Source organism: Phoenix dactylifera, unplaced genomic scaffold (genome assembly GCF_009389715.1).
Source record: "Phoenix dactylifera cultivar Barhee BC4 unplaced genomic scaffold, palm_55x_up_171113_PBpolish2nd_filt_p 000139F, whole genome shotgun sequence".
Lineage (NCBI taxonomy): Eukaryota > Viridiplantae > Streptophyta > Magnoliopsida > Arecales > Arecaceae > Phoenix > Phoenix dactylifera.
This window is the reverse complement of record NW_024067695.1, coordinates 701,061-713,748: the sequence shown is the minus strand read 5'-3', so window position 1 is coordinate 713,748 and position 12,688 is coordinate 701,061. Positions and strand designations below refer to the sequence as shown.

At 42.0% G+C, this 12,688-nt stretch overlaps 1 protein-coding gene and 1 non-coding gene across 4 annotated transcripts; both read right to left on the bottom strand.

Annotated features, from left to right (window-relative positions):
* Positions 1-95: 95 nt before the first annotated feature.
* LOC103697023 lies at positions 96-5,031 on the bottom strand. 3 transcript variants are annotated; one of them, XR_005507249.1, is made up of 5 exons: positions 3,494-5,031; positions 1,567-3,339; positions 865-981; positions 571-743; positions 96-486 (listed from the first exon to the last, which is right to left on the bottom strand). It is a non-coding gene; the product is annotated as an uncharacterized LOC103697023 (transcript). The 3 variants fall into 3 exon arrangements; XR_005507248.1 differs by having other exon boundaries at positions 1,567-1,644; positions 3,247-5,012; XR_003383452.2 differs by having other exon boundaries at positions 1,567-5,010.
* Positions 5,032-8,387: 3,356 nt separating this feature from the next.
* LOC113460915 (protein PLASTID TRANSCRIPTIONALLY ACTIVE 7) lies at positions 8,388-11,292 on the bottom strand. The gene is made up of 4 exons (XM_026801104.2): positions 11,176-11,292; positions 11,017-11,073; positions 10,895-10,942; positions 8,388-9,091 (listed from the first exon to the last, which is right to left on the bottom strand). The coding sequence occupies exons 1-4, from the start codon at positions 11,224-11,226 to the stop codon at positions 8,762-8,764; spliced, it is 486 nt and encodes a 161-aa protein (XP_026656905.2). The 5' UTR covers positions 11,227-11,292; the 3' UTR covers positions 8,388-8,761.
* Positions 11,293-12,688: the final 1,396 nt, after the last annotated feature.

Genomic DNA, 12,688 nt, shown 5'->3' with positions numbered 1-12,688 from the left:
AGATCGTTTTCCACTGCTAGCGAGCATATAATCGGCATTCAAGTTTGCAATATGTAGCTGATGTGGTAACCCACCAAACACACACACCCACACCCAAATAAAGGCAGATAATTACTCATAAACAGCATTCAACATCAAAAAATATATGATACGTAGATTTACAAATTCACACGTATACATCAAGGAGTTGATATCTATCTAAAAAATTATGTACATTCCGAGGCTTCTGATTCATGATAGAAGGAAAGATGATATCCAGATTCCTGATGAGATAATACCGATGGTTGCGAAAGCTTGACTTCATATACAAAGTTTGGCCCCTAATCTGGCAACTTCTGCCGATCTGTCCTCCTACAAGTCCTCATGGACAAAAAGAATAGGCAGCAAATCAACAATGAACGGCTCCACAAAACATTTTTAAGGATCTATAGGTGGTTATCTCAGGTTGGCAATCACTATGCTTGTATTATCTTGCGATGGTCGGTCCTGCAGCTAAAATAGCTGTTGTAAGGACAGGATACCCTGAAATTTCATGATAGGGCAACAAAAGAGTCATCAAAATGAAAGTACCAAAGCCATATGAGCAAGTGCATTGCAAGCCGGCTGAAATTAAACCGAGAGAAAATTGGACTTGGTCATGCAAGTTACAGAGATCTGGGACAAGAAATCAAGATAGCAAACCCTGCGCCTGAAGATCACCATGTCGGCCGAGTCGATTTCTTACAAAAGTTACTGCATCAGAGCTAAACAAACAAATATATTGCGGATGTCAATCACTGTTCCATAATAACTTGAAATGCAGAAAGACCTAGTGACAGGATGACACAGATATAACTGATTTTAAGAATATGCAGCAGGGAAAACCTTTTCATATAATCCCATAAACCATCAGAGACTGGCAATATAAACTCCACATCAGATCCAAGATCTGCTTGATATATGTCCCGTGAAGAGGTCGCGAACTCCCCTTTGAACTGTATGCTGAACAGCAGAAAATATACTGATAATCAGTGAGGAGGAGAATCAAAACAAGAACAGAAAATTAGAGTCTCAGTCTCCATGGTGACAAAAGACTTAGGGAGTATAGTTTTATTATCAGAACTAATAAATACCCATCACAAAATTTTGCACCAATTATCAGGCACATAAATTTAGGAAAATATATCCATATAAGACCTTGATTTCCTGCAAAATCCAACACTACAGAAACGAGGGAAAGAGTGTGGCAAATTGTTGTTTCATGCTATTTTGGAGCCTCGACTATGCAATACAATTCTTCATGTGCACATAGAGATCTATGAATATAATGTGCATTTTACATATAGTTGCAAACAAAAGTATGCCTTCACACCAGCTATATGCATATGCATTGACATAGGGTTGTGAAGGTTCATAATTGTTATTAAAGCACTCTAAACTTCAGTTCGTCGATTAAAACCAATCCCATGTACATGTAATAAAACTGTTGGAGAAGCGCAAGTAGAAAGTTTAGAAAACTGTCAAATTCACCTAATCGCATAACATCAATGCTCTCAAGATAAAGAGAGAAAAGTATGAGGGACGAACTCATTCTTCTGTCTTAAATCGCATGTCTCCAAAAGTGCGAGATGCAGGGATGTCACTACAAATAAGTCCATCAGCAGTCTGCGGTCATTATAAATCAGCATAAGCATCACAAAATACAAGTTGTGAAAATGGACAGCAACCTGATAATTGCTTATAAGAAATCATAGGGATCCTTTGAAAAAAAATTACACTTGATTGTGAGAGCAAATTAACAGGCAATATATCGATCATACTAAACATGGAATGCCACTATTGGCATATAACATTTGACGGACATAAAAACAAACAACTGTTTTAGAATATTAGTAAACTATATCTAATGTAATATCAACAGAGATTTATGCATATAAGTAGAAGGGGGGAAAAAGAGAAGGACAAGGAAAGACCCATTAGTTAAAAAATGTTTGATAGAGGCATAAAATTTGGAATTTGAAAAGTTGAAAACTGTACATTGGCACTGAATGTGGTTAAATACAAAGAATATGGATACATTACAAATAATCTAACACATTTAGTTAAAGTAAAACTTAATCCTTCCATACCACTAGTAGAGTACCGCTATAAACAACCAAAACATGTAATTCAGCCTACGATGCAATTATCGAAACTAGAAGCGCAAGGCCAAAACAAAAAAGCCAAAATACCAACTACAAAAGTAAGTTTAACCATAGAAGTAAAAGCATGGGTGTTATACAATTAAACAAGAAGCATCATCTATTGGAAACAGGATGATGACTAATCTAGAGTGGTCAGGGGAGAACAACAATCAAAAAGCTGCCTTAGGCCTTTGAACAGGTTGGATCAACCAGTATCCCAATCCAGAAGTAACGTGGTTGATCTGGTTCCAGCAGACACAGCAAAAGTTGAAAAATTCAGGATCTGCTTGAAAAATCAGAGAAAGAAGCCCTCTAGAAATTTCCAGCCCATCCTGACAACAGCTGGGGCTTGAAGTCAAGAATTTTGAGGATAAGCTAAAATGTGACCCCAAGCATGTTACTTCATTTCCAAGTCAGTTGGATGTCAAACAAAAACTTGAAAAAATGCAGCTAATGTGACCCATTTATGCCCCTAGATTTAAAGCAAAAGAACATGGCCTGCTACAATTCCATGAGTGTTTACTTAAATTTCCTTGATATGCAGAATTACTTCAGCGAATGAGCGTACTAAATATGCCCAACTTGACCTTGGAGTGATCCATACATCTATGCAATATTACATATGACCTACGCACCATGTTAATTTTAATCATTAACTTTATTAAAATTATTGCATTTCACACAATCCCAAGTAAAAGAGACTAACAGAGAACTACGTAAATAGAATTGATAGCAACTTGTGCAAAGATACTAGCTAAAATTTGCTTCAGAACTCAAAATTGTGTCTATAAAGTATGCATTAAAAAAAGAAAAGGAAAACACACCCATCCACCTGCAGCTCTAATTCGCTTGACTTATTCAAGAAATAGTCTGTTGCTCCCAAAAGGTTGATGGGGATTTGTTAGAACTTCAGCCTTTCACATACAGGATATTACGTGCATTTGTAATTCATTCTAAAGCAATAAGGATTTCTTTTTGAGATTCATCAATTTGCAAATTGCACAGGCATTGGTGGAAGACATATCCCACGATATCAGTTTGCAATGATGCTCAACAAGAATGGTAGAAAATAAAAGGAGAATACCATGCATGAGTCACCAAGATGCGAAATAATCAGGATATCATTCCCCAGAAACACTACGGTAGCTGTTGCGCCAGAATCAACTTCATTCCCCATCTGTTCACAGAAGAAACACCAAACAAATCCTAAAATTTATGATAGTTTAGATGAACATTTATTACATTTCTGAAAAAGATTGTTTGCTAGAATAGATCGATATCCTTTATGATTTAGATTTCTCATGACTCTGCAAAGAAAACTGAGTGCTCACCAAATCAAGAGTTTGAAGTCAACATTCTGAAAAGCTTTCTGAACTGCATCTCTTATAGCATTAAAATTCTTGTTAGTCAACAGCAACCCACCGTGCAGAGCTGTAGTACATTCTTTGTACAATTCATCCTGCCTCCTCAACATATCAACTTGTAACTATAGTCAAAAAATCTTGGCTCAACCACATGTGCTCTCTGAATTCTTCTTCCAGTTAATTTCTTCATTATTTATGCACAAATTTTCTTAAATCCTTTCTCATGACTTACAACTAGGTTCTTTTTCTCATAATACCATCTCCTCATCTCCCTAACCCTTCAATGCTAGTTATGAGTTTATGACCTCTCTCTCGTATGGACCTTCCTGGATCATTGTTTCACATGCTCATACTATAAAAGATGCTCCTCCACAAGTTTAATTGGTCAACTATGCTCATCATCCTAGCTTTATCATTGATTTACTTCAATGTTTTCATCTCGGAGCTGATCTCAGATGCTTCAACCTTCTTTATAGCCTATGTTTAAATGCATGCATCATCAACCAAGTTGTAAAGTAACACCTTTTTTCCAAAACATTCAAAGAACATAATGACTGCCATAAAAGCAACTTTCCACTAAATCTACCTTGCTTTTAATTCTTTTGATGTGGCTTGTTTCTCGCCATCAATGCCAAGATAGCTAGAATGAAAAGGCTGTTTATGCTTTAGTTTGTCTTGATTCTCTTGTTGATTCTAGTTCTAAACTCTAATGCTTAAATGCTTATCCTCCAAACTCTTCCCTCTGATACTAACCTAGCACTCATACCATCTCGAATCCATCATGGTGTACAATACGGCGTCTCCTCATGAATATCTTGAAGGATGTGATGAAGCAAGTCTGAGGCCAACCCTTGGGATCATGCTACTGCACGGTGGGGTGCGATTAGAGCCTGGGTAACCTCAACCAACTTGAGCTAAACCAATGTTTGAATTAGCTAAATCGAAACCTCATTGGTTTTGGTTTGGGCCGGCAAATACCAGGCCAATTTTTTATTAGGTGGATTCCAGCAACAGTTACCTAAACTCGATTTTAACTTGCAGAATAACAGAACCGTCACCCTCTCAAAATCTGAATTCAGCGTGAATTAGTACACATGCAGTGCATGTCAGCAAGCATGTTCATAACTAGAATGATCAGTGAATCTGAGAAATGTGATCAGTTTCTCATAGAATTACTATAGCAATATGCAGGAGATCGAGACCTTATAATTACTGGATTTACCAACTACACGGAAGAACCAATGAGTACGTACTACAGGGGGAAAAAAGGTGGGGCTTTTTCTTGATCACTGCATTGAGAAGGTCATCAATTGACGACATCTTTGTTTGAATCCAATATAATAGAATTCGTAGTGTTGGGGGAAAAATGAACCACCCCACAAATATAATCAGAACACCTGAATCCGACGTCCGAGCTCAGAAGGCCGAGCTCATGCAGGCCGAGCCCAGAAGACTGAGCTCATGCAGGCCGAGCCCAGCAGACCGAGCTCATGCAGACCAAGCTCATGCAGGCCGAGCCCAGAAGACCGAGCTCATGCAGGCCGAGCTCATGTCCACATGCTGCGGCCACGCCCTGCAGCAGTCTCACCGCACCATGCTTTGCTTGCCGGCCACGCCACGGCATACCAACCAGGGACCATATCCTGCTACGACTGTCAACAATTAAATGAGCACGATCTCCACGGACCTCCAGCCAGCCCAAAGTCTCAGGCCATCCACGGCAACTCATTAATGCGCCACTCCGTCTTGTTCAGCTGCCCACGCCAGCTTATTAATGCGCACAACCACGCCCAATCATGACGGTAATTCATCAGTCACATATCAGGTAACCTGGCACCCCTCCTATAAAAAGGGAAGCTTCTCCCTCTAAAAAGGGGGCTTCGGACTTCTACATACAGTCCCTCTCCTTCTCCAAAATTAAGCCCCCCTCTGACTTAAACATTGGAGGGCCGGCGCCGGAACCTCGACCACCGGCATTTTGCATGTCCCCCGGAGGACGCAGCCCGCCGACGTACCACCACCCGCCACTCCCGCCGGAGCTCCTCCTCGGTCCGCGGTCGCCTCCGGGTCCAATTTCCAGCAACAGTTGGCGCTAGAGGTAGGGACCGAATTGTGGCCATGAAACTAAGGAGCAGAGGAGTCTCTGATACCTCCCGGCATCATGCTCCAAGCTCCGGACGCTCAGTCCAGAATCCAAGCGCTAGTGCAGCAAGTCCAAGCGCTAGCCATTGCAGCCCAAAGCCTGCAACAAGTGGAGGCCCCTCCTGTGCCGCCTCCACGGGTTCACGTTAAGCAGAGGAAGAAACTTTCTCCCGAGCCATCTCGAATCAGGCATGGCTCCCGCTGCAACGACGTAGGATGTGGGGGCAACCAGTGAAAAGTAGTAGCCCAAGTCTTACGTCAACGAGTTGGAGGGAAAGAGAAATAAAAGCTGAGGTCTGGAGAAGGAGAGTTATGTACTCCCTCCTCACGGGTGTAAGTCCTTACGACGGCGCTCGTGATATCGCTCTCCTACAGAGCGTCGCCATCACTGAAACTCCCACCGAACTCGGAAGGACGACTTCGACAGGCATGACCTCAGAAGGCTGCCGAGCTCAGAAGGCCGCCGAGCACAGAATGCCGAGCTCAGAAGGCTGCCGAGCTTAGAAGGCCGCCGAGCTCAGAAGGCCGCCGAGCTCAGAAGGCTGCCGAGCACAGAATGCCGAGCTCAAAAGGCCGCCGAGCACAGAAGGCCGAGCACAGAAGGATGCCGAGCATAGAAGGCTGCCGAGCTCTGAAGCCCGAGCGCAGAACGCCTCCCCCAGAAAATCGAGCTCAGAAGACTGGTGCTTAGCCAAGTCCTGAGGGACTTCGAAGCTCGAGAGCCATTAAAATGTCTCCAAAAGGTGGGGGTGCACGATCGCCAACGGACAAGGCCATCTTCGGTCTCAATCTCCATCAAAGATCCTGACCAAGATCGGGATGTCCCGTTGAGTCGACAGCGAGCTCAAGCTCCCTCGACCTCGGAAAGCGTCACGAGGTCGACAGCGAGCCCAAGCTCCCTCGACCTCGTGCTCGATCCCCCGACTAAGGTCGGGATGCCCCGCTGAGTCGACAGCGAGCCCAAGCTCCCTCGACCTCGTGCTCGATCCCCCGACTAAGGTCGGGATGCCCCGCTGAGTCGACAGTGAGCCCAAGCTCCCTCGACCTCGGAAAACATCGCGGGGTCGACAGCGATCCCAAGCTCCCTCGACCTTATGCTCGATCCTCCGACTAAGGTCAGGATGCCCCGCTGAGTCGACAGCGAGCCCAAGCTCCCTCGACCTCAGGAAGACATTCGACGACATTTCGACGTCATTCAACGCCATTCGACACCTCCTACGACAACACACCCCGATCTAAATAGGGGCACCCTGCTGAGTCGACCACAAGCCAAAGAAGGCCGCTGAGTCGACCTGAAGCACTTAGCTCCAACTGCATGAGAGGTACACCCTACTTGGCATGTACATTTTCATAGACATTTGGCTATATTACAGAATGATCGACGACTAGACTACTTCATTCGCTCGAGCCAAAAAGCAACTCGAACTCGAAAGTCGGGGGTAGTGTTGGAAAAAAAATAAACCACCCCACAAATATAATCAGAACACCCGAATCCGACGTCCGAGCTCAGAAGGCCGAGCTCATGCAAGCCGAGCCGAGCTCAGAAGACCGAGCTCATGCAGGCCAAGCTCATGCAAACCGAGCTCATGCAGGCCGAGCCCAGAAGACCGAGCTCATGCAGGCCGAGTTCATGTCCACATGCTGCGGCCACGTCCTGCAGCAGTCTCACTGCACCATGCTTTGCTTGCCGGCCACGCCACGGCATACCAACCAGGGACCATATCCTGCTACAACTGTCAACAATTAAATTGAGCACGATCTCCACGGACCTCCAGCCAGCCCAAAGTCTCAGGCCATCCACGGCAACTCATTAATGCGCCACTCCGTCTTGTTCAGCTGCCCACGCCAGCTCATTAGTGCGCACGACCACGCCCAATCATGACGATAATTCATTAATTCGCCCAGTCACATCTCAGGTAACCTGGCACCCCTCCTATAAAAAGGGGAGCTTTTTTCTCTAAAGGGAGCTTCGGACTTCTATATACAGTCCTTCTCCTTCTCCAAAATTAAACCCCTCTCTGACTTAAGCATCGGAGGGCCGGCGCCGGAAACCCCGGCCACCGGCTTTTTGCAGGTCCCCCGAAGAACGCAGCCCGCCGACATACCGCCACCCGCTACTCTCACCGAAGCTCCTTCTCCTCAGTCCGCGGTCGCCCCCGGGTCCAATTTCCAACAACACGTAGAACATTAGGTGAGCAAAGATTCAGCAAGCAATCGAGTCTTAGAGTTCAACACAAGAAAGATTAGGAAGAGCGAGGGATTGTTTCCACCTGAGGAATTCGACGGAGGAGAATCCAGCATGGCCGTTGAAGAACACGGCGAAGGAGAAGCCGTTTAGGCCCTCGGATCGGAGGACGACGTTGTCCTCCATCTCGAATTCGCATCACGAGACTATCCCATTACATGGATGGGTTCATGGAAGGCCCATCCGCTTCCTTTGGTAGCCGCCCCAGATGTGACGTTCAATTCTTTTACTTTTTTTTTCTGAAAAGGAGAGAAAAAAACATGGAATCAGAAGAAGACAACCTTTTGAGAAAATTCGAACTCCATGAGTTCAGAATTTTTCGATTTATCGATATCGATATCTTAATAAACATCATGAATTAGAGACATTGGGTTTGTCATCCTTGTAAAAATTTCAGAAAAATATTATCTCAATGCTTCACTGAATTAAAACCATGAGTAGGGCGTAGGGGAATCTGAGTCTCTTTTAACTTACAGTTTTCTAATTCCAGGTTCTGGTTCCATTTTTCTTCAGCTAAACTTGAGTCAAAAGCAAATAAAGCTCAAGCAAATAAAAAGACTCTGCAGAGGATTAATATCACAACCACAAAGACATGCAGCTAGCCTGCACCAGCTGCAAAGAACACAACACCCATTCAGCGTGCTCCAGGAACCTTTTTTTGTTAAAAAATAATAATAATAATTTAACACTGGAAAGATAAGCAGTGTAAATAGTACACAACGACACAGATCTCAAACTTCTAAAATGATTACATACGGTCCAGTTTCAGAATTGTTAATGCTGTTGAAACTGCAACGTGGCTGGCAAAGATTTCTTCCTACATACGAGCGAAAAAGAAAATGAAATGCTTAAAATTCTTCTCTTAAATACAATGGCCCGGGCTTGAAGGGGTCAGTTTCCATATAAGCTTCTGGACGATAGAATCCAGCATCATTCATGCGGTTGCTGAGCACATGTAATATGGCTTTCTTGAATCCATACTCATCCCTGTTGTTCTCAACGTAAGATGTGGCCTCTGCAGCTACGTCATTCACAAAAGCAAACCTGTTCTCTTCTGATAGCATCAGCCTCTCGATGTCCAGAGATATGATCTTTCCATTCTCCCTTACCTTCCTCACTTGTTCTTCAAGGAAAGGGACCCTCTCCATCTTATACCGCAATTGGTCATCTTTCTTAGTCTGAAATAAATGAATGACCGTACGTTAATCATAAATACATTTCTAGTAAAATGTCAGTCAAACAAAATAAAAATTGAATATTCAATCTTATGTCCATTATCTAGACAATCCAATGCAACTTCCCCTATGAGCCGTGCAACCTGACCAAAAAAGCAAGATTTGGTACATTTTGTAAGACTCCTTAAACTCAACCTAAAAAGAAAAATCTTACTATCAATATAGGACCAAATTTATGGATTAATATATGAGTAATCAAATTTTGAGAACCTTCAACTAGCTCCCTAGATCAAGCTTTTATGAATTGGTGATTCTGAGAAAGAATTATTTCAGCCAGAGAAGGGGCTCCCCAAGTATCTTTCTTGGTGGGCAAAAATACCTGTTCTACAAACCACAAAATTTAAGCGCACTTTCCAAGCGTACCCTATACTTGAAAGGTATAGACAAAGAGAAAGGAAGGCAAAACTAAGTCTCATGTTCTATGGTTGAGATTTTGACACCTCTTGCATGCACAACCTGAAATAAGAGTAACATTTTCAGGACTCTAACGATTAGGACAATACTTCAAACAACATGGTTTTCTGCCACTCAGCCACGACATTAGGAACGTCTAAAATTTCCTTCTTATCCTAGATGACATCTAGGATTTTTCAACCCTAAGATTCCAAAAATCCTGCTTAATTAATATGATGTTAATATCCATCAAGGCTGTCATGGTAACATGCCTGAAGAAATAAGATTTAGTACTATCAGCACAAGGGAGTTTGCATACTTTCTTATCATTGCATGACAGCAAATTGTTACAGCCTTTAAGTTGCCTTTTCTTACTGCTAGGTATGTATCTCTGCATACCTACATTAATTGACTACATGTTCCATACTATAATAAATTGATTAGAAGATAAGAAACATGAAACGCCACCTTCTAAACTTGTATCACGCCATACACTACAACATGTTTTGAAATCGTTTTGTACCCTGATGCATTCTTCATCTTGTATCAAAGAAAAAGAGAAAAAAAGGGAAAAATCCTGAAGCATGACAGTATGATAAGGGATTCCAAGACATTTCTAATCCTTTGAGAATAAGATAAGCTCATCTTTAGTTGGTTTGGACAATCACCAGGATCAAATTATAAGTTAAAGATCCTATAGTGAATCATTACAATTTTCTCTTGTTCACTTTAATATGAGTATATTTTTCATTTTTGTATCTGATAAAGAAGAAAACCTGGGCCATGAAATAAGGTACAAGCTGCTTCCAGTTCTTTAGGAGAAGATAACCCGTACCATAGTGGTCCAGATTTCACATACTAATATCTTAAAGATCATATCAAGATCAATACAAGGGTTTTTTCCCCGATTATCATAGTCATTCCTAACGGCTGGTTTACTCACCTCCGAGAACCTGGTTTCCTAGACCCCTCCCATCCACTCCACAAACCAGTAACTCTTTGGCGATTCCACCGATTCTTTAATTCACTCTAGTGTATATTGGTTTCAATCCAAGCCCATCAAATTCCATCACTTTTCTTGGATTCAAACCAAGCCCACTTCACCATTTTTTTCAAAAGGAAAAAAAAAAAACAACTTTTGCCTAAAAGTCGATTCAGTTGCCAAAAAGGAAAGCCTAATTTCACTTATATGATAGGGTTTTCCCAAAGATTTTAGGTATCTTAAAGGCGGCAATGGAATCAACCCAATCACGGTGAAAACTGGCTATATAAATTGCACAAAATTGAGAAAAAATTCAGAAAAAAAGAGGGGGGAAAAGGGAAGAAACAATCGGCAGGTTCTGATTTGCCTACCAACTTCCGGCGCCGCCAAATCCTCCTTCCGCTCTTGCGTTCTCCGTCCTGAAATTAAAACTCAGAACAGGGGACTAATCGGATCCACTAGAGGGGAAAAAGACGGAGAATAATCGCCGAACCTGGGCCTTGGCGAAGATGCGGGATGTCGAAGAAAGATTAAGGCTTCGCTCTGCCTTCTGCGCGAGAAATTAAACAACAAGAGAAGACTAGGGTTAGTCCGGAGAGAGAGCCGAGAAGGAGACGAGGAAAGGAGGAAGAGGAGGCGGGGAGGCGCTCACAGAGGAGAGCGGAGGAGGATATCGGATAAGGTGGTGCGCGGCGAGAGCCATGGGCTGGCTTGCGGAGCGTCGTGCGAGTAGTTCGCACGAGCTGCCCCGTTTTCTTAGGCGTAAAAAGTATGCGAACATTTTAAATTTTTTTATGCGCCCATCAGATCTGCCATCGAATGTATTCGTCTATTCGTGTACAGCACCGCGTTTTCATGCCATTTCTTAAAATGCACGTAGGAAATAGAAATAATTAATGAGAAATTAAAATTGGGTAGATACATGAATTTGGGAGTGTAAAGATTGTATTCACACTTAGAAAAGAAAAGGTAGGTTCAAATTATTGTAGGGTCATAAATTGCTAGATTTCAATCAAGCCTCATTTTGATGTGCTAAAAAGTTTTTTAGCCAAGTTCTTAGCTAAGCATGGAGCTCTTGGGTTTATGTTTAAGAGGATGAGAAGTAATTAATTATGAGATTCTATTTTTATTAAGTTCAGGCATTGAAGAAATCTTATTTGGTTTGGATGATTGATAAATGATAGAGATTGTTATGAGCAAAGGTTTAGGTACTGTATGATGAGATTGTCTCAATTTATGGATCGAGAGATGTCACGTATTCCGGTACTTGAAATGGTGGATTGTCAATTGTCCCAATTCATTTCTTGACTTGATCGGTTTCGACACTCGAAAAATATTGGTTATAAGGTCAATCTTAGAAAAAAAATATGTGATTGGAAGTAGGAGAGAGCTAACATTGAACCACAAGAGTCAATTATACTCCTTTGAGATTGATTGAAGAGTTAAAGAGCTCTTCTAAGGTCATTGGATTAAGCTTAAGAAAACAACTAATCATCTATGTTGAATTAGGCTAAGATGCATTTGCAGACATCAGAGCACTAGGAGCAAGCCAAGTTGATTTTTTTTCTTCAAAGAAATTAAAGCAAGAAAGGCTCATACAAATCAAGGATGGAATCTATGAAAAGCAATTTGGTAACCTCGGAAACTATGGTACATGGCACTTCTTGTTTTCATTGTTTCAAACAATCTAGAATATGAACTGCAGTAGTGCAAAAGGAAGTTGAAAAGATTTAAAATTTTAGAGTATCAAATGCTTTCTTGAGTATGCTTGCATGACATTTCGTATTCTTCTTTTCATAGAAAAATTAAAGTTCGACATTGGATGTTGATGTGGAGAAGATATGACATTAACTTATAAAGGGCAAAAACAAATAAAATATTTGTAACAGCACATCATATCTTTTTGAAGAACGAGAAGATAAATGCTCCCTTGTTCATAAAGCAAAGATTCTTATATGAAATAGCATAAAACATTGTTCTTGTCATTCGATCTCTCACTTTGATTCGCACTAACTTGTGCTAGTGACACTAACCCCCTGAGCCATTTGACAAGTAACTTTTTATGTGCATACAACAAGCTTTGCATAGCATTATTCGGCTGAAAAAGACAGCCTCCTGTTAAAGCATATGATCAGACAAGTGAATTTCATGTTCTGTTAACATCG

Bases quoted from the DNA above. Each gene is read 5' to 3' on its own strand.
- LOC113460915 (XM_026801104.2), bottom strand. From the start codon at position 11,226: ATGGCTCTCGCCGCGCACCACCTTATCCGATATCCTCCTCCGCTCTCC. The intron at 10,943-11,016 runs GTTCGGCGATTA...TTTTAATTTCAG, and splicing joins GCATCTTCGCCAAGGCCCAG to GACGGAGAACGCAAGAGCGG. The intron at 9,092-10,894 runs GTAGGCAAATCA...CATTTATTTCAG, and splicing joins TTTGGCGGCGCCGGAAGTTG to ACTAAGAAAGATGACCAATT.